The sequence below is a fragment of the Salvia hispanica genome, chromosome 4 (assembly GCF_029641045.1).
Source record: "Salvia hispanica isolate PSC_SH4W2 chromosome 4, Shi_PSC_v1, whole genome shotgun sequence".
Classification (NCBI taxonomy): domain Eukaryota; kingdom Viridiplantae; phylum Streptophyta; class Magnoliopsida; order Lamiales; family Lamiaceae; genus Salvia; species Salvia hispanica.
The window spans coordinates 2,569,541-2,597,312 of NC_142695.1; the positions used below are offsets into that span (position 1 = coordinate 2,569,541).

The 27,772-nt window shown below is 36.8% G+C and overlaps 2 protein-coding genes and 1 long non-coding RNA gene across 6 annotated transcripts in view; 1 reads left to right on the forward strand and 2 right to left on the reverse strand.

Annotated features, from left to right (window-relative positions):
- LOC125191622 (uncharacterized) overlaps positions 1-23,110 on the forward strand; it is a 31,983-nt gene extending 8,873 nt beyond the window's left edge. Inside the window, exons 1-16 of one of the 4 annotated variants that reach the window (XM_089055987.1) lie at positions 12,930-13,040; positions 13,224-13,306; positions 14,078-14,633; positions 14,718-14,970; positions 15,340-15,635; positions 16,502-16,681; positions 16,901-17,638; positions 17,786-17,880; positions 17,976-18,035; positions 18,109-18,197; positions 19,415-19,978; positions 20,112-20,168; positions 20,803-20,873; positions 20,970-21,027; positions 21,691-21,964; positions 22,092-23,110. In XM_089055987.1, the coding sequence (XP_088912113.1) occupies positions 14,221-14,633; positions 14,718-14,970; positions 15,340-15,635; positions 16,502-16,681; positions 16,901-17,638; positions 17,786-17,880; positions 17,976-18,035; positions 18,109-18,197; positions 19,415-19,978; positions 20,112-20,168; positions 20,803-20,873; positions 20,970-21,027; positions 21,691-21,964; positions 22,092-22,765 (3,822 nt within the window). In that variant the 5' untranslated portion in view covers positions 12,930-13,040; positions 13,224-13,306; positions 14,078-14,220 and the 3' untranslated portion in view covers positions 22,766-23,110. Of the gene's footprint in view, positions 1-12,929; positions 13,041-13,223; positions 13,307-14,077; positions 14,634-14,717; positions 14,971-15,339; positions 15,636-16,501; positions 16,682-16,900; positions 17,639-17,785; positions 17,881-17,975; positions 18,036-18,108; positions 18,198-19,414; positions 19,979-20,111; positions 20,169-20,802; positions 20,874-20,969; positions 21,028-21,690; positions 21,965-22,091 lie in introns of those variants that run through there. The other 3 variants (XM_089055990.1, XM_089055988.1, XM_089055989.1) reach the window with 3 other exon arrangements.
- Positions 9,962-11,650, reverse strand: LOC148927070 (uncharacterized). Its single transcript, XR_016137529.1, has 2 exons — positions 11,245-11,650; positions 9,962-11,010 (listed from the first exon to the last, which is right to left on the reverse strand). It is a non-coding gene; the product is annotated as an uncharacterized LOC148927070 (long non-coding RNA).
- A 1,908-nt stretch (positions 23,111-25,018) lies between the features above and the next one.
- On the reverse strand, positions 25,019-27,659 carry LOC125191623 (mitogen-activated protein kinase kinase SIPKK-like). Its single transcript, XM_048089018.2, has 8 exons — positions 27,452-27,659; positions 27,297-27,381; positions 26,407-26,541; positions 26,056-26,283; positions 25,797-25,979; positions 25,475-25,692; positions 25,338-25,383; positions 25,019-25,255 (listed from the first exon to the last, which is right to left on the reverse strand). The coding sequence occupies exons 1-8, from the start codon at positions 27,586-27,588 to the stop codon at positions 25,160-25,162; spliced, it is 1,128 nt and encodes a 375-aa protein (XP_047944975.2). The 5' UTR covers positions 27,589-27,659; the 3' UTR covers positions 25,019-25,159.
- Positions 27,660-27,772: the final 113 nt, after the last annotated feature.

Genomic DNA, 27,772 nt, shown 5'->3' on the forward strand with positions numbered 1-27,772 from the left:
GGCACTGCCCGCGTGGGAAGGACTTCAGCAACGAGGAGGTCCGGAAGGGGTGGGAGCGCACCAGGGCCGCAGTTGGCCGTTTTGCGAATTTGTACGCCAACGCCCTCCGTCAGCTCAAAAGCGGCCAGACTGAGGACGACGCCCGGAGGATAGCCGCGAGTCAGTTCCCCTTGGAGGGGACCTATAAGGAGTTCACCTTCTGGGAGTGCTTCTTGTTGTTGAAGGACTCCGAGAAGTTCCGGGCAGGGTGCGACGCTGGGTGGCCGAAGAAGCAGCGACTTAACTATAGCGGCGACTACAGCGGCAGCAGCGGCGGATCCCACGACCTCCCCCCAGATGCTGAGGAGTTTCCACCCACTCCTTCATTTACTGGTCGCCCCCGCCCGATTGGACAGAAGCGGGCGCAGCGGGCGGCGCGGGGCGGATCCCCCCTATCGCCCCAATCGGTCCAGTCCGCCGCCCTCCCACCCGCCCCACTAGAGTACGCTCTCCACTCGCGTAACCAAACGCGGGCTCAGTTTGTAGAGGTCTTCCGCGACTGGAAGAACGCCACTGACCCGGTGGAGAAGAGGTTACTCCACGATGTGCTCGAGAGCATCCGCGCTGATCTAGAGATGGCGAGGTCACATCTGGGGGGTTCCGACGTGGGCTCAGATACCACGGGTGGCGGCAGCGGCGGCGGCGGCAGCGGAGGCGACGGGGGCAGCGACGGCGACGGCGATGAGGAGTAGGGAGTGGCGGGGCTCGTGTGTTGAAGCCCATTTATTTTTTCAAAAAATCATGTACTTTTTTTTTTAAATCTATGTAATTTTTTTTTATGAAATGAATTATTTTCCCGTATATGTGTCGTAAATTTAATTCCGTATATCGCAATTTTAATTCCGTAAATGTAGTATATTTTGAATTGTTTTTATTGCGGCTGGCCTATGGCTGGCCTAAATCTGACGTGGCAGATGGTTTTTTTGGTGTTGCTGACGTGGCAGGGGAGAGAATGGCTAGCCTATGGCTGGCCTATGGCTGGCCTAAAACCTATTGCGGATGCTCTTATGGCTCTTAGTCTTAAGGCCAAGAAAATACTTAGCAATTGTTCGAACTGATCTAGAATATCAAGAATTTAACATTTCGTTAAATAGCTTGAGAGTTGAGAAAACCTATTTGATGCACTATGAGTTAGAATCATTTGATTTTTCAAGAGATTCAAAATACTTATAGAAGTGCAACATAGAAAGACTACAAATCTCAATGGTTAAACCATAAGGAGGTGAGCAAAGGGTAATGATCAGTAGTGGGAGTCCAATCTCCATTGACAAATCCAAGCATTCATCTAATGAATGGGACAGTTATGTAAGAAGAAATCGAAGTATTTCTAAGACAAGTTTGATTATGTGTTGAGTTGTACTCATTAAAATCTTATCATTGAAGGGATAAACATTAAAGAAACTACCAACATCAGTACCTTCTACAAAACACGAGTTGTGGACTAGAGCGTCTCTAGTCTAGCACATCTCAAGGTGTAATGTTGTTCCAACACATGTTGGAAAAGTGTCCAAGAAATTGGAGTTGAGTACTGAGGCATGTTTTAAGGTTGTCCCAAATGATGTAAGGTTATAAGTTCTATAATCTTCAAAGATATAATTCTTGTATGAAGATCAAGAGATGAATTACAAGTCTAACAGCGTGATAACTCTCAAAATAAAGAGAGAGATATTGGATTTCCCACATTACCAAGAAGTTATACCATTGGAAACTTTTGCACTAATAAAATCAACTTTAGGACCTATGATTGTGAGAACCAGGTCGTAGTGGGAGCATTCTTAGGAACATAAAAAGTTCATGGGTCTAAGAGTGTCGTAAGACTCAGTCTTAGATTAACTTGAACATAATCCCTTTAACTACAATGTAGTATTGTTCATTTGGATATTCATCCTTGAAAAGATGATAGATTCCAAACTACAATCTTAGATAGACAACATGTTTTATGAGACTTGCAATACTACCTACAGGCTGTGTCAGTCAGTGGGAGCAAGTATCTTTGCAAGTGTAAATGTGGATCTCAAAAGGCTAGACAATGACAATGGGGTATACCTAAAGAGAACAATCTTCTCGCGGTCGTTGTTCTAGGATTTGTTTGATCCTATTGTCTATAAGAACTTACATAAATTAGAATGTATGTATTATGATTGTCAAGACAGTCTTCTATAAATAGAAGTCTTGAGGAAATCATCTACTAGAACGTCCTAATAGATATGTAATTAAGGGCAAGAAACACATGATTGGAAGCTTATAAAGACCTTCGTGGTCTTAGGAAAGCATCTAAATCAGAGTATATGTGTTTTATCAAAATTGTCAAATGTCTGAAATTTGACTTTTGCCCATAGCAGTGCTGTAAGCACAAGGAAGTTGAAAGTGCATTAAATATGGTATTATTGGTACTCTACGATGATGAAATCTACAAAAGTTGCAAACAACTAAGATTGGCATCTGGCGTAGAAAACTGGTAGTCTACCCAGTTTAAGATAAATGATTTAAGAGAAACTAATTACATTCTTAGCATCTAAGTCCTTTTATGATGCTAGAAAGAATGTTGAGATTCTCTTAGGAGTCCTATATCTACACATTGCTTGGAACATTTAAGCATTAGAAATTCTATGAAAAGGTTTATACCTCTCAAGATGGAATTGTCTTGTCTCTAGACAAGTGTCGTTTGACGCTTAGTGAGATCAAGAATTATGAGACTAGTTTCGGAGATAGTTGTCTCATGTATGCTATAATGTGTATCAAGTTTGATATTAGTTGTGCTTATGCATAGCAAATATATATCATATTAAGCATGGCAAAGGATTTTGATTGAGGTAATGAATATACCCTAGTGCTTGAGAAAGACTAGTAACTATATTCTAGTTTACCAGTCATTCATGTAATGTCCTTAGAGTTACACTATCTTAGTTTTACGACTAATCAGTGATCGAGTAAGTCATCCTCTGAATATATGTTTACCTTAGGAATATCTTCCTAATAGCTTTAATCGTAAGTTTGAGTATGCTCATGAGTATTATTTTTTTTTACTCTAGTGAAGGCTAACTCAAGGGACACACGAGTTTATTAAGCTAAGCAAGATGAAATTAATTAAAGATCAAGTACGCAGTAAAGACATTATGATGAAAAAGATATAATCAGAGAACAACCAAGCAGATTTTTCTTTCACCTTATGAAATGAATGGTAGTTCGATATATCTAGTACAAAAGACCTACTTTGAGTATAAGTGGGAGAATTTTTGGCAGTGGGTATACTCGAAAGCATGTTTTGAGTATAAGTGGGAGATTGTTAGGTTTGGTATACTGAAAAGCATGTTTCGAGCAAGTTTCGCTCGAATAGAATCTTGCTTGTATACGTAAAACTCTATAATCCACTTTTAACCCGATTCAGTATTATTCGAGCAGTCTCGCACGAATAGAATCACTATTATTATTACATTGTGTTTGCTTGTGCATTTATAAGATGTTTTATAAACATTTAAATGTATAAGAAGCAAACAAAGTCTAAGTCTTTTGCTTAGTAGACCGTTTGTGGGCGACGTCCACTTTAAGGTAACACGGTCAGATCTATGCAATGCTTTGCAAAAGAAAAAGAAGAATTTCACAACCTAGATAGGCTTAGACTACCTATCGTGAAAGGTTGCAAAGTCAGTCCGCATATTTCTAAGCCTTACTAAAATAAGATGACATTGGTGTGGTATAGTACTGAACGGATCTAACAGCAAGACGTATCTTTATGCTATCTACTGAATGACTAGGTCTTGATAAAATATTTTTTCTTAATCTACATATGTCAGTATTGAGCATACGGTATTGATTATGCACTACTTTGACTTATCAAATGGTGCGGGTTTTTCGCAGCCCAATAATCCTGATATATTGGGTAGTGGTGATTAATATCTAGCGGTGTTAGGATTGCTATTATGTTGAATCGTGCGCGAGGTGAGTCTCGTTTGATAATGTCCTCAAGAGGGGCTTGAATAAGGTTTTATTATTCGGAAAACTGGTCAGTTGGAGTTTTATTGCTCTATGAATAATAAATAAATGTTTCTTGCTAAGTCCACTCTTGGAATTAATAAGATATTAATTAATTAAATCCATAGCAGACATTAATTAATTAATGGACATTTATATCTTAAGTGCGGGAAATAAATAATAAACAACGGAAACCCGGATTATTTGTAATTTCGGATTTGGATGGAGAGAGTTCAATATTACTTCTGTAGTGGCTGCTCGTAATATTCCAATATAAGCTTGTACTCCCTCCGTCCCACAAAGATAGTCCCACTTTGACCCGGCACGGGTTTTAAGAAATGTAATGAAAAGTGAGTTGAAAAAGTTGGTGGGATGTGGGTCCTACTTTTAAAGTATTAGTTTTATAATAAAATGTGAGTAGGAATGAGTTGGTGGAATATGGGGCCCACTATCAAAAATGGTAAAAGTGAAATGGGACAAACTTTGTGGGACGGACGGAAATGGAAAAATGGGACAATCTTTGTGGGACGGAGGGAGTATTAAATTGTGGGTTCAATTTAATTAGTAAAAAGCTAATTGGGAGAGCCCATATCCAAAACCTTCCATAGATCCCTGTCTGAGCCCAAAAGGAACTTAATATAAATAGGAGAATAAATGAGACAAAATAATTAATTGTTCATTATGAAAATTTCGATCTTTTCTCTCTAAAGAAGGAGAAGAATTTTTCTTATTTTCTCCTCCGTGAGTAATTTTTCTGTCTTCTTTATTCGAGTCCTAGTATTTTGATAAGATCAGCCCACCCTGATATCGAGATATAGTTCAGGAACCAGTCAGAAGATCCGTGGTCTAGTATTGAAGATCATCACGTGGAGAAGACGCGAGCAATCGACGATTCTTTGGAGAATCAAAATCGGTATTCTAAACCGTAGAAATCATGTTTAGGATTTATATTTTCTAAGCATGAATTATTTGCATTCTAGCATGCAATTATCTGTTTAACATGTGAATTGATTAATCGCATAATCAGTCAAATAGATCATTATCTGATTTATTTGTTTTATCTTCCACTGTGCAAGGGGCACCAAACCCCATCATTTAGATATACGTAGCTTGTTTTCTTTGATATAGTAATATATAATTGATTACAAATTGGGACACGTGTAGAGAAAATAAGAGGAGGAGCTGGCCATATCATCTCATCATTTGACTGACGTGTGTAGTATATTGGTGATGAATCCTTTTATATAAAGAGACGGGAGTTTTATCTGAGAAACAAGAAAAGGAAAAAAAAAAAGAGAAGAGGGGGAGGATGAAAAACATTATAGCATAAACTCAAATGGGGAGCATGTGAACACGGCAGATAAAGGATTGTAGAATGGGAAGAGGAATTTGAAATTCGGTTAGATTGCCCATCATTAATAGGAGTGTATAAATCACACTTTTAATTTTACATTTACATATTTTATGTGATGTGAGCTTGAAATGGTTGTGTTATTTGATATTGATGGTGTACTATGATGTAAAAATGTGATTTTGCAATAGATATGTTTATCTATAGTATTGGAGTTAATTGATAGAAGATATGGATATGAAATTGGTGCAATGGATATGTTTGATGTATGGTATTGGAATCATTCGAATCATGGGATTAAAGAGGATATGTGACTGTCTTGCTCTGGATCTAATATACAATGGCAATGGACCTACGGATCATATACAATGGCAAAAGACCTATGAGTCATATACAATGATAATAGACTTACGGGTCAATACGAAGAGCAAAGAGGGGCCTTCGTGAAAGGTCAAAATGCAAAGAGGGGCCTTCGTGGAAATGTCAAATAATTAAAAGGGACCTGCAGGTCGTATACAATGGAAATCCCGGGTAGATGCTAGGCTTGATTAGTCACATAATATTAAAAAGGATCATAAAGGCATATTCATATGAATATGAAATTGTTTATGATATTTATTGTTTCTAGTTACATATATTATAGTTAAAGAATATGCTTGATATTTATGTGACTGTGAAATTAAATGTGAAATTTATATACACTGAGTTGTGGCTCTTATAAACCACTAATATTTTTCAGGCAAAGATATCGCTGATGTTTTAGTTGATATGAGTTTTAGAAACTCCACGTGTTATCAGGGTTGGTGGCTGACGCATTATAGCAACCTTCTCCTCCTCGTCATGTTGCATGTAGACCAATGTATAACTTATAGAGTGGTGAGAGAATCTCAATACAATTTAAAAAGGTTTTGAAATATGAAACAAATAAATGATGATTTCTGAGTTTATTTTATATTTGCGTTTTACGAATTTTACATGTAGGTTATTTGGATTAATAATTTCACATTTATATAATTAATAGAATATACGACAAAAGGGTTGGTTGGGGTGTGACATAATAGAAAGTGGATTGAAAAAGTTAGTGGCACGTGTCTCCTACTTTTATATATTAGTTTTATAATAAAATGTATGCGAGGATGAGTTAGTGGAATGTGGGGTCCACTACTAAAAATGGTAAAAGTGAAAGGTGACAAATATTTAGGGGCATGCGAAAAAGAAAATAAGTGATAAATTTTCAGGGACGAAGAGATTATTAAATGCTATATACTTTATATATAAATATTAGTTAAATAGAAATTATAAATATAATATAATACTTCATATAACACTATAATTTAAATTTTATTGGGGATAAATATAATTTAAATATAGACGATAAATATAATTAAATACTCCATAAAATATAAACTTAAGTAAAATTCAATGAATGGGGTATAATTTAAAGGTAGATTAGAATTGTGCATTATACATAAAATTATAAATTTTGTAAAATGATAAAAATATAATTATAGACCATGGATGTTAAGTTTAACTAAATTATAATGAATGATAAATAAATTAATCATATACAAGTATTCCATTATGCATAAAATTATTTGCATATTTTAATTAGTTTATATAAAATATAACGTATATAATTAAATATGGTAATTATAATGATTATTTATCTATTTGTATATAATAAAAATTGAAGTTCATGTTGGTTTAGGAGCCTTATACTTTTTCCTCTAGGCTGGGGTCCGATCCCCATCAGCCCCAAAATTTTAATAAAATTCCGAAAAATTCAAAAACCGGTCCAACAGCCCTGCTCACTGGGTTCAAAACGGCCCAACATTCTCACGGTTAATAGCATGAATAGGACTGGACCAAGCACCTATTCGCGTCCGATCCGGTTTTTAAAACACTGAATAAGGCCGATAGATCTTAATTTTTGTATCATAACAAAGGGCTTTTCTTCTCTTCGTGACTATGTCATCATCGTCAAATAATGGCTCGTCGTATCAATTAATATTCCCTAACCCTTGCACATATTTGACCAATTGAAAATTTAGAAATTCAGATAATTGGGAACAGCATTTGAATTTAGAGAAGATAAATTGGTACTTTGCAAAGAAAATTTGAATTTCATCCATAAGATAAAGATTTGAATTAAATATGACTGCACTAATGAGACATAAAAATGAACAAGTAGGTATTTATAAGTGAAAAAAATGATGACAGATCTTTTGAATTTAAAGTGAGAAAAAACAACTACTATGATCCCACATATTTTTCCTATTATTAAAAGTGTTTAAATTTTTCATAAATGAAAATGCAAATATTTTTATGGAACGGACGAAAATGAAAAAGTATACGTATTTTTATGGAAGAAAAAAAAGTATTATTTTAAAATGTCAAGTATAAGAGTTTTACTTAATACTAGTTGGAGACCAAGCAGTTAGAGGTGCCCACGGTTCAGGAACCGCCGGTTACGGTTTGGAACCACCGGTTTCGGTTTTGGAAATTATTGAACCGGAACCGAACCGCGAGGGTGTTTCGTGGTTACGGTTTCGGTTCCAAAACTGCTGGTTTCGGTTTCGGTTTCGGTTCCGAACCGACGGTTTTCCGGCGATTTTTCACTGTTCTGAACCACCGGTTTTTTTGCAGTTCCGGCTTGATTTCACGGTTTTCCGGCAGTTTTTAGCGGTTCTAGTTTGGAACCGCCCGGAACCGGCAATTTCGACACGGTTTCAGTTCGAAAATTTTTGAATCTGAACCGAATCACGGATCAAAAATCAACGATTTCGGTTCAAAACCGTAACCGGCGGTTACGGTTTTGGTTTTAACCACCGGATCGGTAAATCTTGGGCAGATCTACGAGCAGTGTACAAGTGATTCGATTTCCAATTAAAAATGTGACAGCTAATAACCACGTTGTGGGACCATTATTATTTCAATAATTCAAGTGAACAGTTGATTTATAGTGTCTTAAACCACGTTATTATTTCAATAATTCAAGTGAAAAAACAGTTGGTCTATGGTGTCTTTTCTCTTTCGTCAGTTTATCTTAGAAAATCTCCAATAATGTTTTCGAAAGGGCATACAATCTATTGAAAGTCTTCGTTTTGAAAAATCTCCAATTTCTTACCTTGGACAAAATGCAAAGCACAATATTATGTAGATCTAATCTAAATATCGTATTCCATTTAATTAAATTAGTTAATTAATTTTTAATTAATGATGTACAAGCTTGAATTTTATAATTTTTCAAAATTCTAAAAATTAAAAATGGAAACAAATGATAATATCAATTGAAATTTCCTTTACATACAATAATTAATTTAAATACAAAACAAAAGTACACTATAGCATTTGCTTGAGAATTTTCAACATTTCAAGATGCAGTGTCCCTGTTTAACCTTGTGCCAGAATTAGAGGAATAAAGTTATATAGAAAAGGTATATTATATATTTATCTTCTTAAAGAGTGAAATATACCCTTCTAAAAAGTAACACATTTCAAAGAAAAAATGTATATAGAAGGGTAAATTATTTTTTAAAAATAAAATAATAGTACAAAATGCATTAAAAAATATAAAGTGTAATACCTTCTCAAATACTTTTTCTCTTGGAGAAGGATTTTTTATGAAAAGAAGGAAAATATAGTAATTATATAAGATATTACCTCTCCATTGATAGGGAGGTAAAGATACCTCTTTAAAATGGGAAAACGTATAATACCTTCTCAAATACCTCTCCCCTTGGAGAATGATTTTTTCATGAAAAAAAAAAGTAAATATGGTACTTATATTAGTTTACCTATCCATTTACCTCTTCCTTTGTAGATGCTCTTACACTTACACCTCAGACTTGTCAATTCTATTATTATACTAAGAGGCATCACCTAAAGGAGAGGTAAATTATAAATTATAAATTATAAATAATACTCCATCTGTCCAAAAAAATAAAGCACATTTACCATTTTTGGCCGTCCACAAAAAATAAAGCACAATCATTTATGAAAAGTTTTCAACAAATAATAACCCTACACATAATTCCACTAACACTACTTCTCACTTACTTTTTCTCTTTCTCTCTGACTTTTTTCTCATCTCTCTTATTTTACCAATTTTACATTAAAACCCGTGTCATATCCCAATTGCTCTATTCTTTTTGGACGGAGAGAGTAACTATCATAGTATCCTTTTTTCATATAAATTTATTATTCAAAATGAAAGGTAAATGAGAAGTTATCATATAATTTTAAGGAGTTTTTTTACCTTTTCAATAAAGAGAAGGTAAAAGCAAGAGAAAAATCAAGATAACAAAATCTCAACAGCAAATATTTTGCATATACTGCTATTGAATCATCTAAAATTGGTTGTTACTAATGAAGTAAATTCCACCAACAAGAAACATCGAATACCATGAAAATTGAAAACCTAACTTTTGGATAAAAAGACAACTACCTTCAAACTCACCTCATTCCTTCACTTCTAGTGATTCACTCATGCATCTCAAAAACAAATGGTCTCTTTCAATATCAAGCAAAAAAATTGAAGGTACTACAATTTTAGGAAAAAGAGAGGCAGAAGAGATTTGTGTCGTGTTTCGTTAAAACAACACTGCATAAATTCTCATTATGTTAAAAGAAGAAGATCATCTTCGTTGAGACGAAGGGAATATATATAAAAAAAATTACTGTAAGCCCCTCCAATAATTTATTTATGCGGCCACTGCTTGCAAATCCATTCGCGTTGACCCGGCAATTCTACTTTGTGCATATGCATGCCAAACAACAACTATTCGAAGACAATATTATTCGTTTCACAATGATCTAAAATCTAAAAACAAAATCAATGCTAATTTATCTAAAAATATTTTACTATTAATCAGTTGCAGCCATTTTTCTTAGAATATCACCAAACCTTGTTCGCACCATCCAGCCGGCCGGCCGGCACTCTCTCCCCATTTTTTTTTCCTTTTATCACTTCTCTTTCCCAAAATCAAATTAACTTGGAAGAAGAATGTCGACTTGCATTATCTCCCTCAAAACACTCACATCTCACACCACCCTCAAATCCGCCCCCCTCCGCCGCCGCCGCCACTACTGCCACGCCGCCACCGCACCTCCGCCGCCGATGCAGCATATACAGATGCTCGGCCAATCCCAGCTCCAAAACGTCGTCGTACTAGAGAGCCACTTCAGCCCTCCCACCACAAAACACGAGATCGACGTCAGCCCCCGCCTTGGCACGGGTTTCTTCCTCCACCCCACCCTCCTCGCCACCTCCATCCACGCCGTCACCCGCCTCTCCCCCTCTCTCCGCACCGAAATTGCCCGAACCCTCACCTTCACCCACCGCGGTGCCGTCATGCCCACCACCCCCCTCGCCCTCAATTTCTCCAAAGACATCACCCTGCTCCCAATGAAGCCCCGCCAGTCTGAAGCCGCGGTTGCGGACTGGCAGACTCGCCACCGCAGAAGGACACATGTTAAGGACCTTCTCCTTAACTGCGATCTGCAGCGTGTTTGCAGCGATCGAAAAGTGTTCCGGCGCCCTTCGTTGGATCGGCAGAAATAACAGTGTCGAATTGTGCGCAAGTTCCTCCCGTCGGACAACTCGATAACTAGGCGGCTGATAGAATACTCTGGCATCCAGTCAGGATCTGCGGAGGGAATCCAAATTAGGATTCCAAATTAGGATTGAAAAACATACGTTATCTTTGGAGAGAAATAATAATTCATTAATTGGTTAAATAAATCAACACAATATCTCCTACTTATAAGACTAGAATACTAGAAACAAATATCTAAACAAATATAGAAAAGATACGGTAAATCAAAATATAACTAAATAATTGTGATTTCTAAAGTTATGATATGGGATCGTATCAAGGCACCAGAGCCTGGGGCTGGCGATGATGGTGGGGAACGCGAGGGGGGAGAGAGGCGTGGGGGCGAGGGCGCCGTGGCCGTTGGACGACGGGGCCGGGTGGATCGAGCACGGGTGGTTCGGGGTGGGGATCGGGGATCCTGAGCCGGAGAGGTGTGGGGAGTTGAGGGAGGTGTCGGTGGCGAAGATTATGGGGAGTCCGTGGTTTAATATGGAGGGAGAGGTCGTCGGCGTTGCGTCATGGGAGGTGAAGGACGAGGCGGATCGATTCTCGGTGGGTTTTGCCGTGCCGGCGTCGAGTGTTAGAGCGGTGGCGGAGTATGTGAAGAAGAAAGGGAGGGAAGAACCGATTGTGATGGATAGTTGGGTCGATGGTCATGTTTATTATGGGCAAGGATATTGTCAACTGTTTCTTCCACTATTTAGTTGCTATTTAGCTCGACATTTTAAAAAACTGATTTACTATAAATGATGAAATTTGCAATTATCATGGAAATGTTACGTGTGTTTAAGATCGATCGGCTTTCAAATCATCACATATTTCACCAAAAGAAGACTGAAAGGACCAAAGTTGACCATAATATATTTATCAATTTACCCTTTTATTTTTCTTTTCAAGATAGAAAAAATATTTACTTCCATCTCACAAGAATATGCACTCTTTTCCTTTTAGTCCGTCCCACAAGAATATGCATTTTCTAATTTTGGAGTGTCTTTTCTCTCTAATAAGGTATGACTCATTTTCCGCTGACAGTATTTTAATTACGTTTATTCTCTACCCCTCTTTTACTTTACCAATTTTATATTAAAACTCGTGTCCACCCTAGAGTATGTATTCTTTAGGAATGGATGGAGTATTTTATAGAATAACATTTAAGTATGCCAACATCCTAAAATAAAGTTGAATGAGGTACATTATTTTAAATTTGTATCATTCATCGAATAAATCATAAGATTAAATCAATTTGACTATCGACTAACGGTGCACCTAGAATATGGCAAAATGGACCTTGAACCACGTTTAGCTCCATCGTGGATTCTCCAATAAATGCAACGAGGCTTGCATCACGTCTTCTCGTTCCGTCGAGGTTGTTTGTTAGTAAGGATTTGTCTAAGAAGTTAATTTGATTATTTGATTTTTTAATTAGACAGGTAGTCATAATCTTATAACTAGAAAAGTGTAATTTTAGAATCACATATTCCTTTATAATAAGTATATGGAGTGGTTATGTTTTTATTATATTACCAATTAATAAAATTATGAAAATCTTAATACAATTATTAAAATTATGAATCATAATATTATTATGTTCTCATTTGATAACATATTATACAAATTTGAATATAATACTAAAATTATTGATATATGGTTATTATCATTTTATCAATTCAAAATGTAATTAAAGAAATCTCACTTCCATTATTATGTCAATTAAATAAGCAAACGTGGAAATCAACTTCAACTAAATTACTTTGATGACTAACAAATGTCACAAAAGTAAAATAATTACATGAGATAATATATTCCAACCAATTGGGCTTGATACGTAGTATGATTTCTCAATGTATGGCCCAATATTTTAATATTTTTTATCTAACAAATAACTTAGGTCCAAACATATTCATAATTATTCACACCTAATGTCCTAAAATGAAATAATTTTCAGATATTCATATATTGATTCTAATTTCTAAATACTATCGGCAAAATTCAGGTGAAAAAAGGAATTATATTTAATAAATCATCTTCTTCCTTTGATTTAACGACCGACTTCTGCGTTCACCGATTTCTTCGATTTTCAGGTGATTAATTTTGCAATTATATTCCAGAATTTCACATTGAATTTTGCCTGGGCATTAATTTCCTGTACACGTACGTGTGAATTATTGTTTCTGTTCCATAATTGCATAAATTATGTGAATTTTCAAAACCCTAATTGAACCCTTATTGATGATCGATTATCTAAGATATTTGTATCATTGCAGAGATTACGAGTTTGAGCTTTGTAGATCAAGCATCTTTTTGAAGATTTTAACAGTGATTCTGACAAAAAAAAGTTACTTTGCAGGTACCTTTTTTCTAAATGTTTCTGAAAGGATTAGTGTTGTTTTTTTTTCCTTCCTAAATTTTGCTGCTGTCAGATATAGTAGGCTATGGTAACTTACAGTTTATTGAATCTGAGTATTTGCTGGTTTTTTATGTTGTTTCCTGTTGGTAGTTGATGTGGATTCTTAGCTGTGTGAGGAGAAGCATTTATTTTGGATTCTATAGTTTGTAGGTGATGTTTAGATAAATGGATAGTGCAAAAATGTATTTTGAGCAAGTGAAGTGTCCTAATTATGAATGCAAGCTGGTTAATTAAGTGGATTTTTTTGGAGCATTAATTAAGCTCAATTATTTTTAACACAAAGGTTCGACATTTAGACTATCTGCGAGAAAGAATATATCTTTCAGAGAACTCAAGGTAGTTGTTACGGATCGAGAATCAAGATATTAGGAGTCGATATAAAAGTTCCAGATTTGGTGTAGTGTTAAAGAAGTAGCATCCATTGAATTATCTGGTTACATTGTTCGATAATATTGATACAAAGTTGCATTTATAACCTTTTATTTTTAAAGCTTGTACATGCATATAATGGGAAAAATGTCCGCTGATGGGTGTCTTTGGTCTTTGCTTTGCTGCCATTTAACATTCTGTGTTGATCCCTGCAACGCTCCTTTTATTTCATTCAAAACTGCATTGCATCATCATTTCTGTGTGGGACTTGGAATGCATCTGCAGTGTAGTTTCTGGGTTAAGGTAAACCTCTATATAACATATATTTTGTTTTTCTTTTAGGCACAGGTTTGTCAGTGTCCTGTCGTCATATTCCACCCTTCCGAGCGTTGGTTTGATGCGTATATATTCTAGTAATACAATTTTGCCATGCAAGATTGTGTTAACTGGTTTCTCAACACAGATAGTGTGTGGAAACTGATGCCATGTCAGCATCTAGAAAATTTGATATCTCCAGTAGTCCTGATAGGCCATTGTATGCATCTGGCCACCGTGGTTCCTTTGGTACCGCCTCACTGGACAGATCAGGTAGCTTTCGGGAGAACTTGGAGAACCCACTCTTATCAAGTCTGCCAAGTATGACAAGAAGCAATGCATCGGTAACTCAAAATGATGTAGTCAACTTCTTCCATTGTGTGCGTGTTGATCCAAAGTCCATGGTCGTAGATCATAAGTTGAATAGGCCAGCAGATTTTAAGCGGCTTGCTAGTGCTGCTGTTGGTATGCCCCTGGAAGATTTTTTACCGTCTTCTTCCAAAAGCAAACATCTAACTTCGCCCGCACTAGATGACCTCAGGCGCCTAAAATCTGGTGTGCGGGAAAGTGGTACTAAAGCTAGGTAATTGTTACTGATCTTAGCCCTCCTTATAATTCTTATCCCATCTGAAGTGAGCAGCATATTATAATATTCCACCTTCAATAGGGAACGCGTGAAGATATTCAATGACTGTTTATCAGTAGTTAACAAGTGTTTCCCTGCTATTCCATCGAGAAAGAGATCCCGGCTGGATGCCTTGTCAATCGATCGTGCAGCATCTGGGGTGGGTGTTGGGAAAAAGGGATTGCAAAACCATGCTATTTCAAGTGGTTTTGAGCTGGAGCAACAAAAGTCTGAAGGAAGGATAAAGAATGCCATTCCAAGCAAGCGCACTCGAACTTCTATGGCTGATGCTAGGGTTTGTGGTCATTTCCTTCCTTCTTTCTTTCCCAATGTCACTATTTGTCTTTGTTTCTCTGTAGAATTTCCAAAAAGAACTCTGTGTTTTTCTTAAAAAAGGAATCATGATCCCTATTTCTTGTCTTATATTTTTTTATTTTAAGATTTTGAAGGAAAAATTACTCAATACAATATATTGAATGACGAGCATGCTTCTCTCAAATTTGGACATTTCTTTCCTATCTGGTAGTCGGGTATTAATTGTTTGTTTTGCTTATCCAAGATATTCTTATCTTGAATTAATATTGGACTTCCATAGTACTTGATTGGAATTGATCACTGAAACCATTTTTATTGAAGGCCTGACTTTATGTTTTCTTGCATTTAGATGGAAGCACGAGCTAATATCCTTGCAAGACCACCTGCGACTATGGATAAGGACAGGGATGCAGTAAGAATCTCTAGTTCTAATTCAGTTCAGGGTGAGGATCAAACTATATCCATTGCTGTTGATGGTTGGGAGATTTCCAAAATGAAGAAAAAGCGCACGAGTAAAAAGGTAGACAATGCTGGTAGTTCAATGAAGACAAAAGCAGTTGATGGTTATAGGGAACCTAAACAAGGAACACATCCGCGTCTAATTCCCGAAGCCCGTTCAAGGGTGGCTGATTCCTATGGCTTCAGGTATGCCGCGCTATAGTTCTGTTGTCAATGATACTGCTGTGATAACAAAATGTGTTTCCAAAAAATTTTCACTCCATTGTCTGTCTGTTGGATGTATATGCAACTCTTAAGATTAATAAGTTCCCTTTCTACTGGTCTATTGGCTGGAGAAATCATCCATTCTCAGTCTATTCATACTCATCTGATTCTGCAATGAATCAGAGAGAATAAATAAAATGCTTGACTTGACATAACATATTTTCCTTTTTTTACATAGATAAAAGGTGCATAATCTATATAATCTGTATATTTTTCATGTAGAGTAACAAGTTGTCCTATTTTTATGTTCTGTGAAACGTTCTTTTCTTGATATCTATCAATACCATATTAATTACGTGAGACTGTCCTGCTTAAAAAAGGACAGATGGCTTTGAGAGCCTATCACCCCAGTTTTCAGGGCATGAATGTCCGTTACATATATATGATGTTTCATGCTCTATATGCTCCGAGAATTGTAAGCTAGGTGTGGATTAAAGATATTAAGGGATTTGATATCTTATAACTGAACGGGAATCCTGTTATCAGATAACGAGCCAAGATATTTCCATGATTTATTCACATTATGTTGCCTGCTAATGATTGTCTTCAGGTCCTATAATTTTTTATTTTTTTAATTGCCACCATATGCTAATACTGTTACATAACAATACTTGATAAGAATGTCTCCAAGGAGGATCATTAATTGAGCACCAAATATCTAGTATTTTCTTTTTCATGCAGTTTCTTCTGTTCTCTATTACTTAGTTCCCTGGTGAAAAAGATATAATGTCGCCGTTCTGAATTCTACCTTTTCATCCCTAGTAACTTCAATAGTCACCTTCACGCAGATCTGGTGCTACTAATGGAGGCGTGGGTCTAGGGAAGAGTGAGGCTACCTCCCAGACCAGTTCAGGCATGCGGTCATCTATGTCTCGGACTGATTCTGAGAACAGTTCTGTTCTCCATGAGAGGAGAGAGCGTTCTAATGGTCAAGAGAAAGAAAGGATGAATCTGAAAGCCGTAAACAAGTATGGAAATACATTTATTTCAGTTTTCACAATTAGTTTCAGCGAATTATTTGATGAAACAATATACCGTTTTTATCTTCATACTGCTGAAAGACCTGTTTTTACAGTTCTCTTAGGCCACACCCACATGCATGAACTATTTTCTGTTCTGTTGCTTCACTTTATTACGCTGCTTTTGTTTCCTGTTCTCTAACATATTTTCTTTCCAACCTTTTAAAGGGCAAATTCACGAGAAGATATCAGTTGCAGTAGCCCTACTTCAGGCTCAAAATCGAATGCTAATGTTCGGGCCCCACGCTCAGTTTTAGTCGGTGGTGTCTCTAAGATGTCTCAAGCAGTGCAACGGTCTGTATCATCTAATGATTGGGATCTTTCTAACTGTACAAACAAGGTTACTGGTGGCCTTGGGGCCAGCAGTCGTAAACGGACCCCTTCTGCTCGGCCCTCATCTCCTGTTGCCAGTTGGGCTCAGAGGCCACAAAAGATTTCTCGAACTGCAAGAAGAACTACTTTATTACCAGTTGTTTCTGGAAATGATGAGGACCCTATTATGGAAGCTGCATCATCTGACATGGTTGTGAATGAGAGGCGTTTTCCTGCCCATACTCCTAAGCAAGCCAAAATAAAATGTGACAATATCTCTCCAGCTGCATTATCTGAAAGTGAGGGATCAGGTGCTGCTGAAATCAAGTCAAGAAACAAGAATAAGAAGTCTGATGCGCTAGATGAGAAAGGTGTTAAGAATGTCCAGAAAATCTCAGCTCTGCTGCTACCACCAAGGAAAAACAAGGCAGTCAATACAGGTGACCGCGGAGATAGTGTTAGGAGGCAAGGCAGAACTGGTCGAGGATTTACTTCCTCTAGGTCCCTCTTGCCTTTGTCAGTGGAAAAGCTTGGGAATGTGGGAACCACTAAACAAATTAGAAGTTCAAGACTTGGTCTTGACAAGACTGAAAGGTTTAAAGCCAATAATTTTTTCTTTTAATTTTTTTTTTGGGTCTAGGTTTTTGTGCTCTTTTCATTTTTTTTGCTCTTCTTGACGGTGTGAACTAGCACTATCTATCAGTCAAGAAACTTCTATGACATGTGAAATCATTTTTGCAGCAGAGCGGGGAGGCCACCTACAAGAAAGCTTTCTGATAGGAAGGCTTATACGCGACAAAAGCATATTACCATTAATACAGGAGCAGATTTCCTTGGTAATCAATTAATTTCAGAATGCATACGATGACATTTGCCTTTTGTGTCCAAATCTTTATTTACCTTTTCTAATAACCTGTATATGTTGATAAAGTTGGTGCTGATGATGGTCATGAAGAGCTTTTGGCTGCTGCAAATGCTGTAACAGACACTGGTATTATTCGTTTTGAGGTTTTAATTCTCTCTCATAACTTTCTCCTGGCAATAATATGTATTATTGGATGCAGCTCAAGCCCTATCTAGCCCATTCTGGAAGAAGATGGAGCCTTTATTTCATTTTATCACTGATGTGAATATATCCTATTTGAAAGATCAGGTGAAGTCTATTTGTGTAACATAACTATTAATTTCAAAATTCCAGCATGAAATGAATTTTGATTAAATGACTTGTGATATATGTTAGATTCCCACGTGTAAAGGTATCTCACAAAGCTATACCTATTAGAGTGTGGCTTGGGGGAAAATATTTTGCTATCTTGTTTTTTGTTATTCTGACTGTGAGACATTGTTGTTGATGGAAGATATGAGGATTTTTTCCACATTTGACCCATGGACTTCACTGTTAGCTAGTCATGATATGTAGTCTTTTGCTTGTGAAAATTCAGTGGAGCTAAATTGTAGTATAATATTGCATTTGTTTTCTGATTCTGTTATTATATTACTACAAAAGATTTTAACTCTCTCTTGACAAAATATTTGTGACATTGTGGACGCCACAGGTTAGTTGGTAGTGTGTGAGTGGAGTAATAGTCTTACTTTAAATGTGTGGTGGATATTGTGAGTTGTGTGGATCCTACTACTATGAATGGAAAACGTCAAATATTTTGTGGATGAACCAAAAAAGGAAATAATTTTTCGTGGACGGTGGGAGTATATCTTTGCAGATTTCTAGAATTCAGATTTTCATATTTTACCCTTTCCTCAATTTGTTTGATCTTTTTCTAATAAAATTCGCCTCTAGTCTAGCTTGCTTTTAGTATTTTGTTTGTGTTTTTGAAATGGATACATGAAGTGAACATCATTTTGTCAACAAAGTACTATGTACTATATAGTACTAATAAGATTCATCTATCTATTCTCTATCAAATATAAAAGGCTATAGTTTCTCGTTAAGACTTATTAGTGGTTCACCTAGAGCATGCAAGAGTTATCAAATCCAGTTTAGGGCCCCTTTTGATGCTTGGTTGGTATCTTCACTTTTTGCACAAATTTGAGACGTCTGCATTGATGTATTGTTGATGCTAATACTTATGTTATTTAATATACTATTTGATTTATTGTTACCCATTTCATCTGAAGTCTGTTTGTCTTCATAAGCAATGAATGTTGTGGTTCTAGGGCTCCTACAATTATAATCAAAGTAATACACACACACTATGAATGTCAAGTTGTACTCTATGCAAGTATATAAGAATGAAATTCGAATGATGTTCAACATGTACTGATGATTGAATCTTAGTTTGATGCAGTTTTTCTACGTTTAGTTGCATTTCCGTGTGCTGAAGTCCTCTTTGTAATTTTTCTTCCTTCCAGATTAATTCTGGTACAGCGGTGGACGCACCTGCTCCAGTTCCTCTTGATACAGTTAGCTGCATTTCAGCACCTGACTATGGCTCGAACGAATTTGGGAGAGGTGAGACTGAAGCAAGAAGTGTGGAACTTAGCTCTGAGCATGTTGCTCCTGGAATGGAGAAGCCAGATGAGATTTCTATGTACCAGAGACTTATTGCAGCTTTGATTCCTGAAGAAGAAGATGAATCCGAATATGATGTGCATGAATCTTCATTTGAGATTGAAAAAGATTTCGGATCAAATTCTTTCTGCTCTCACACGTCACCAAGTTGTGACCCTTCTGGATGTCCTACGTTTAATGGTTATGATGTAAATTCAAATGGAAGATCACTTTACGAACTGGAGAAGAACATTATGCCAATTTCTGGTACTGGTTTCTCAAGCTGCGATCATTTGCAAAATGGTTTACACACTAACCAGTCGATACCTAGTACAATATGCTCCGAGTATCAGTATCAAAATATGTCAGTGAATGAAAGACTAATCATGGAAGTTCACAGCATAGGAATCTATCCAGATTTAGTGGTATGTCAGATCTACTCTCTTTAAGGTTTTAAATATACTCCACGTGCTTCTATTCTCTCTTGCTTTTGAAGCCTTCCTTACATTAAATTGTTTCTATACACTTCTGGGTTCTGATCGATCTTATGTGGCACAGAGTGGAGATGAAATAAGTGGAGATATCACTAAGTTGGATGAGAAGTACAAGGAACAGGTAACACATGTTTAAGGATAAAACTTATTCAAATAGAGAAGGGTTTAAGCTTTGCTTACGGAATTTTTTTCAGCATATATTCTTTTTCATGTACTACTTGTTTGGTGATCTGTTTACATGTACATAGTTTTATATAAGGAATACGTAAGCATAAAGCTAAATTTTCCAGATTTGGACTATTGGTCCATATACTGAGAGAAACGGAGTTAAAATCTGTGATACCTGCAGTTCCATCATCCTCATCTGTGCATGTGTGTGGTGAAAGAATATCATCTAAAGGGACAGATAAATTTCATCATCATCCTCATCCTCATCCGTTTTTGTGCTAGTATATCTGGAATCTTGATTAAGATCTTTAACCCGGCACAAATTTGAATATTGATAAACTTTGGTGTAGCTTCTCATAAAGGCTATTTCTTAGATTTATTTGAAACTGGCATTTGAGTTATTGTATTGGGTTCATCTTGAAACCTCCAAGAGAAAACTCTTTTATTTTGATGACGCTTATTATAGATCTGGAATTAGGATGACTGTTAATTTCGGACTCTTCTGTGTATTTTTTTTAGTTCCTTTGTAAGCCTTCTGAAATTTTTATTTTAATAATCCTTCTTATTGGTAATCCCACCATATCTAGGCTTCACGGAAGAAGAGCTTGCTTGGCAAACTTCTATGTTCTGCTACTGATGCTAAAGAGCTCCAGCAGAAGTAAGGATTTTGTTCTCTTTTACTAGCAATATTATATCTAGACAACCTATCTTTCGGTCTTTCCTGATACTAATGTAAGAACCTCATTTTTTGTAGGGAATTTGAAGGGCGTGCTCTTAGCAAACTTGTGGAAATGGCCTATGAGAAGTACATGGTAAGCATCACTATCATCTCGTTCTTCCTCTATTATCCTTATAATATATTGATGTAAGAATTCTTTTAGAGAACCAGTTGACAATAGACTATTTGTTAGTATAAAAAAAAAATTAATGCCATATCTTGTCCTCATTACTAATACTTTCAATATGAATTTCTTACCAATAGACAGAGAGAAACCTGAGAACTTTTTTTCTTCAGCAAAGGTTGTTATCTTTGTTTTGAGAGGCTCTAAGCACCAGCTACTAGGCTTAATTTTTTGAACTGCGGAGACACAAATACTGTAAATTTTTTATCAAATGCTCTAATCACTTGGACATAGCTCCACTCAGATTAAAAGATAAGCAAAGGAAAAAGTATATGATAAAAGGGAAGGCTAAACATACCGTTTTCCTATGTAAAAAGAAACTAGCAATTGCAATCTAATGGTTTAGGTTTAGTATCACTATGTACATTCATTCGTGTGAAAACAAAAAGAAGAAAAAAGGAAATGAAACGAGCTCGTAAATGGAAGCAGATCATAGTACCAGCTACCTCCACATTTGGTTGTCTGTCTCTTTAAGTTGGTTCTGTCCCAGTCTGCTTCAAAATTCAATCCAATATAGCTGGTAGCTATTTCTGCTATTGATTAATTGTTATCTTAACTATTTCATCCCTACAGAGTTGCTGTGGACCTAATGCCCATGGGATGAAAAGTGCCAGTGGTAAAATGGCCAAGCAAGCAGCCTTAGCTTTTGTTAAGCGGACTATGGAACGGTACCGGGAATTTGAGGAGACAGGAAAGAGCTGCTTTGACGATCCTCTGTATAAGGATATTTTCCTCTCTGGTGTATCCCGCCTTGTAGATGGACAACCTTTGAACTCCAGCACTAGTAATGAGTCTGGAAAACTGCATCTTGGAGAATCTGGATTCTCTGTCGAAGCTAGAACTTCAGGTAAATTCCAGATAAAATTGCAGGATGCTCATAAATATTTAATTGTGTTATTCCCTGCAAATACTCGTCTTCTCTTAAAGTAGGAACTTCTCTCTTTATGAATTCTCTTGTTTTGTGGTGTTTTCAGCTCCTCTTGGTGCACATCAGAGCCCCAGTTCAAACAATCGGGATCTTTATTCTTCTGAATTATTTACATCAAATAATCTGGGTACTGATGAAGTTACTGGTAATGAAGACAGTTGGTCAAATAGAGGGAAAAGGAGGGAAGTGTTACTTGATAATGTAGGTGGTATTATCAGCAATGGCCTTGGTGGTTCTCTCTCATGCAGTGCAAAAGGAAAAAGAAGTGAGAGGGACAGAGAGGGAAAAGGAAACAACAGAGAGAGCTTCCCCAAAAATGGAAATACAAAAATTAGTCGCACTGTATCAGCCTCTGTCAAAGGTGATAGAAAGTCCAAGGCAAGACCCAAGCAGAAAACTGCTCATTTGTCTGCTTCAGTCAATTGTTCTCTGGGAAATATGGGAGAACAAACAAAAGGAATATTCTCAGCAACACTGAAATCAAGTGAGAATAGCCAAAGTAACTTTGGCAAGGATGAGAACAACTATTCCAATGACATATTGGAGGAACCAATTGATTTATCTGGACTGCAACTGCCTGATATGGATGACTTAGGTGGTAATGGAGAGGACCTAGGATCATGGTTGATGAATATTGACGATGGGTTACATGATAATGATTGTATTGGTGGCCTTGGAATCCCAATGGATGACCTGGCAGGGTTAAATATGATGATTTGAGAACTCAATGTTGTAAATTCTGTGCCCATATATACAATTACAAAAAGAAAAAAGAAAGAAAAGTTGGCCACTGACAATTGAGTTTGTGCCATTGTCCGGACCATGAGCTCAGCCTGAGTGATTATGGAGTCTCTCTTTTTCCTACTTAAGGATTATGTGTGTAATCAGAGGCTGTTGACAGTTGACTGTAAAGATCTTTTTGTTCGACTTCGACATATAAGCCCACATCTCAGTTGTACGGTCTTAGTAAAGATTATTTTCGTTGTAGCAATTACAGATCAGGAACAATTCCCCCTGTACATACATAAGTTATATATATTCTAATAAAATCATACTTTTGCTGAATTAGCACTGTTCACTGTTGTACTGGCTGGTGAGGTGTTAATAGTCTTTCGCCTATGAGGGCATCTTGTCATAAATATCTAGTTTTTTCATGAACTTACATTTTACATCAGTTTTCATTGTTGCTACAGTTCTAACCTCTTGCAGACGTGAAGGCTTTGATGATAGTATGCTGGCTTTGTGACCATCCTGCGTTTCCATGGAGTATGAAGTGTATATATAATATATTGCTAGTCCAGGTAAGTGGTGAAATATGGAATAGGAGAGGCTGTTGTATTCATTTGAGAACTTCTTATAGAGGCCTATAGTTAAGTTTACCTTGACAATCAAACTATCTAGAGCCATTCTTGTTGATTTATGTAGTTTTACTTAATGGTTTTGTGGCAACTTCTGCACTTCAGTATATTCAACTAAAAAAGTTATGCTTCTTCTGAAGTCCGGAATCAATTGAAAGCCTATCTGATCCTGCCATTGGGGTATAATGTTTTCATGTTCCAGATGACATTAGGGTCTTTTTGCTTTGGATGATTAGATATGACAAGTCAAGATAGGGTTATGTTTTATAACTATGTTTGGAGCATATATAATTTCTTGAATGGTTGTTTGGTTTGTAGTTTTATTATTACATGACAAATGCTCGGGCCTGATGTTGTTTCGAGGACCCATCAGAAATTGTAACTTGTAAACTAAACACATGTAAAATCTATTTAATAATTCTTTTCTTGACATAACTTGCAAAGTAAACAGGTAATGTTTGTACAGGTTTTATGTTCTGTCCAATTGCGTTGTGCATTTCTTACCTTACTTGTGATCACATAATGGGACTCTCTTTTGAGTGGTTCTAATTTGGACATCTTTTATTGATAGAAATTCTAGGATGCTCTAAATTTTGGTTTGAAGAATTTGCTGACCAATTTAACTTGACTTCATCAGGCATTAGATAGGCTGGGCTAATAAGGGTGTTAGATAAATTTTATCGAGAATCCTCATTACTCGTTTCAAGCCACTAATCTGTCAATTCGGATGTACTTGTTGCTGTGAGTCTAGCCTGTCTCGAGGAATTCTGTGCATTTGAGTTTGTTCATATTTCTCACTGAACTTATTCCGTCATCTCATTCATGGAAGCAAGCTACTTGAAAGCTCTTTCTCAATCCTATAAGAGGCATAAGTTATTTTACAGTGCTGATTCAAATTGCTGATATGCATGTGCTTGTTTGTTTAACAATCCCTTTATCACACATGAGTTCGTTGCAACCATTGAATGACGCATTCTTTACTGTATTTCATCAGCTTTAACACCATGAGCAGACTCTTCTGTTTCTGCTTTTAGGCCTTCTGGATTTTTGTTGCATTTCTTATGTTCTTAATTCGTTATAGATGTTTAATGTGTCAACCATCATTTTCCATGAAGTTTTCGGAAGGTTGCTTTCCACGTTAAAAGGTGAGTATAGCATGTATTCAGTAACATTGCTGGTTGGTGGAAATTGCATTGGCTTTCGAGGTTCAGATATATATGGATTATACAATCTCTTGGGATATTTTGATTTGGTTTGTTTTTAGATCTCCAAAAGTTCGTGTTTGTGAAGGTCCAGTTCTCCTGCGTCACATCCTTCCCACCTACTGTATTTTACTAGGGCGCATATCGTGCACCTTGATGAGGAAGGACTTGCTCTTCGTTGCGCCTTTTGAACCCGTGAGCATCGATAGCTTGCAGAAAGTTGAACTTGTTGCTAGTCAGTAAGCTCCCACCTGTCTTTGATTCATACTTTTGTTTTTGTTTTGCAGAATTAGAAGCTATTGCTACCCTTTTCTTTTTAGGTCTTCACTAATTGTTTTTACTGTATTTTTGGACTTGTGAAGTATACTTCTTGAATGGATTGCTAAACATATACTACTACTTGTCAAGATTAATTGATGATTATGGGGTTTCAAAATTAAAAGACACCCAAATTTGGGGGTGATTCACGAGATTCTCTATTTCCAACCGTCTTTATTTTACAATAGTATACAAAATTAATTCCAACTCCTAGAAACATGCTTGTCATAACATGGTTAGATTCGAACCTCCTCCCGTGGAGGTCCTGCGCTCGTCAAGTACATGGCTAGATCAACGCCAAGCTCGTCGTACATAGTGATAAAAGGATGTGCCTGCATTTCATCACATTAATCATCAACCACCATAACCATCTATATATCATCAAAATAATGAAACAAAGTAGTTTCTAATCACCATGAGTTCGTTTGCAGAAAGTCTATCCTTTGGATCCTTCTGCACACTGAGAAAGTTACAACAAGACAACATCAATTCTCACACTCATTAAATCATCAAAAGTTAGATTAGGATTAGGAGTAGTATGAGTATGGTACCAAGAAGAAATGAAAGAGCAGAACTCAGTCGAAAATACATCAGAAGATGCATAAGGTGCCGGTTGATCCACAATAGCATTCATCAGATCGTAGAAGGCCCACCCTCCCGGCTGTGGTGGGGAGAATGGAAACTTCCCCGTTGCACACTCTAGCAGGACCAACCCGAGGCTCCAGATATCACTTTTGTAACCATATGGGCCTGCCCGGATTCTCTCTGGCTAAAATGGACACATTTAACAAACAACAATAAATACTCAGATTTGGTTAGATGGCATAAAAACAGCAGCACAACGCTATTTGAACAAACATCGTGATTACTTACAGACATGTACATGTACGTGCCAGTGAATGTATCAGCCACACTAGACGTGCTATTGAGCATTGCACTAACACCAAAGTCGGTTATCTTGACTTCGCCTCTGTGGTTTATCAGCAGATTCGAAGGTTTCATGTCCCGGTGGATAATGTGTTTTTTGTTATGAAGATACCACAAGCCTTTCAGTACCTAAACAGCTATGCTAACAGTTAGAACACTACTTAAAGCCAAGAACTAATGATCATTGCTTGAAACAAAAACCCACCTGCTTACAGATTGCTGCAAGATATGGCTCGGGGATCATGTTAACCTTCTTCATAAAATCTGCAAGAGACCCGCCGTCCATGTACTCCAAGATTATGTAGATTGCACCGTTTTCATAGAAAGATCGGTAGAAGACTACAATGTAAGGGGACTGTGTTGCTGATTCATTGATTTTTAGCTCTCTTATTATATGCATACGAGTAGACTCTTCGACGTTTGTTTGAATGACCTGATCAGAGTAGAAGTTGGGATAAAGGATAATGCAGTGTAATAATCCTAGTAATGTAACTAATGTAAGAAGACAGTTGTCAACTGCAGCCAGCTATTTAGGGAATGTTTTGATCTTGAATACCTTGAGAGCAAAGAATTGGGCTGTCCACTTATGCTGCACTAAGTGCACAATGCCGCCATTCCCTTTACCGATAACTCGAACAACATCAAAGTCTGCTAAGCTCAAATGGTTATCGGATGGCTGGATTAGTGCTGACTGAAACAGATGACAAATGTAAGTCCTAAACTGAGCTCTACACTTGGAAAATATCACAAACTATTTATACGTTCAGTACAGATACTTTTACATTTCGTTGCAATAGTTCTCGAAGCTCTCAATTCATGATTTTCTCTTTAAGCTTTGTTGCAAGACTTCTCAAGATCAAGACAAGTTTCATCGATCCATGCTTTTCTCCTTAAAACGTATAAATATGAAGGTACAAATTACACTGATTTCAAAAGTTGGTGTATTGACTACCATGTAAAAATAGCAATGTAAGACAACACACAACACAATAGCATCACAGATCAACACGGACATGTTTGGTGTGATGGAATTGAGGTGCGAATGGAATGACATTCCTATCAATAAGGACATGTTTGGTATGATATTTTCGCACGAATCTTCGTCCTATTCGGATTCAACATTTCATTCTTCGACAAAATTCATCCTTTTATACTTTATGATTTCCCAGTTTCACCCCAAGAATTTGTGTTCCTTGTGTATAACCAACCAAAGAAATCATAAAAAATTTAGCTTTCCTTTCCTACATTCATATCTTCATACCTCAATTCCATTTCATCACCATCACCATCACCATCATACCAAACAAGTCCTAAGAATGCTCAATCAAAACATATAACTGCCAATTCATTCATGAAAACCTAAAATTTCCAACATTCCAACCCAAACCCCAAATCAAAAAAGCAACAGAAACAAAATCATCATTTCAATCAACCAAAAACACATACAGCTTGAACTTCATTCTCAGACACAAGCTGCACTCCATCTTTGTTCACCAACAAATCACCGCCCTTAATCGCCCCAGATCCCGTCCTATCATTCAAAAACCAACAATTAATCCCAAAATCAAACACCGCAGGCAACAGTAGTAGTAAGTGTTTACACGAATTTAGAGAGAGAAGCCTCGTCGGGAGGAGGGAGGGAGAGCTTGAGAGCCGGAGCTAGATGCCCCTTCTTCATTTTCATGGCTTGTTTTCCCTCCTCTTTAGCTGCTGCATCATCTCCTCGTTGCTGCTCCATTTTGGTGTGGAGCAGAGCAGAGCAGAGACAAATGGAAAGTCTTTATGAGTAAACTCAATAAATTCCAAAGCGTGGGGATAATAAATAATGGAAACTTAAGCTCTATATTCAGTGCTTTTAAGTAAGTGGATTGCGACATTTGACAAAATATAATAGTACTCCCTCCGTCCCTGATTAGGAGTTA

What these genes read in the sequence shown, in the direction of transcription:
- LOC125191623 (XM_048089018.2), bottom strand. Translation starts at nt 27,588, where the DNA reads ATGGAGCAGCAACGAGGAGATGATGCAGCAGCTAAAGAGGAGGGAAAA. An exon ending in CCCAATTCTTTGCTCTCAAG is followed by an intron (nt 26,284 to 26,406) that starts GTATTCAAGATC and finishes TACTCTGATCAG; the next exon opens with GTCATTCAAACAAACGTCGA. An exon ending in TTGCAGCAATCTGTAAGCAG is followed by an intron (nt 25,980 to 26,055) that starts GTGGGTTTTTGT and finishes ATAGCTGTTTAG; the next exon opens with GTACTGAAAGGCTTGTGGTA.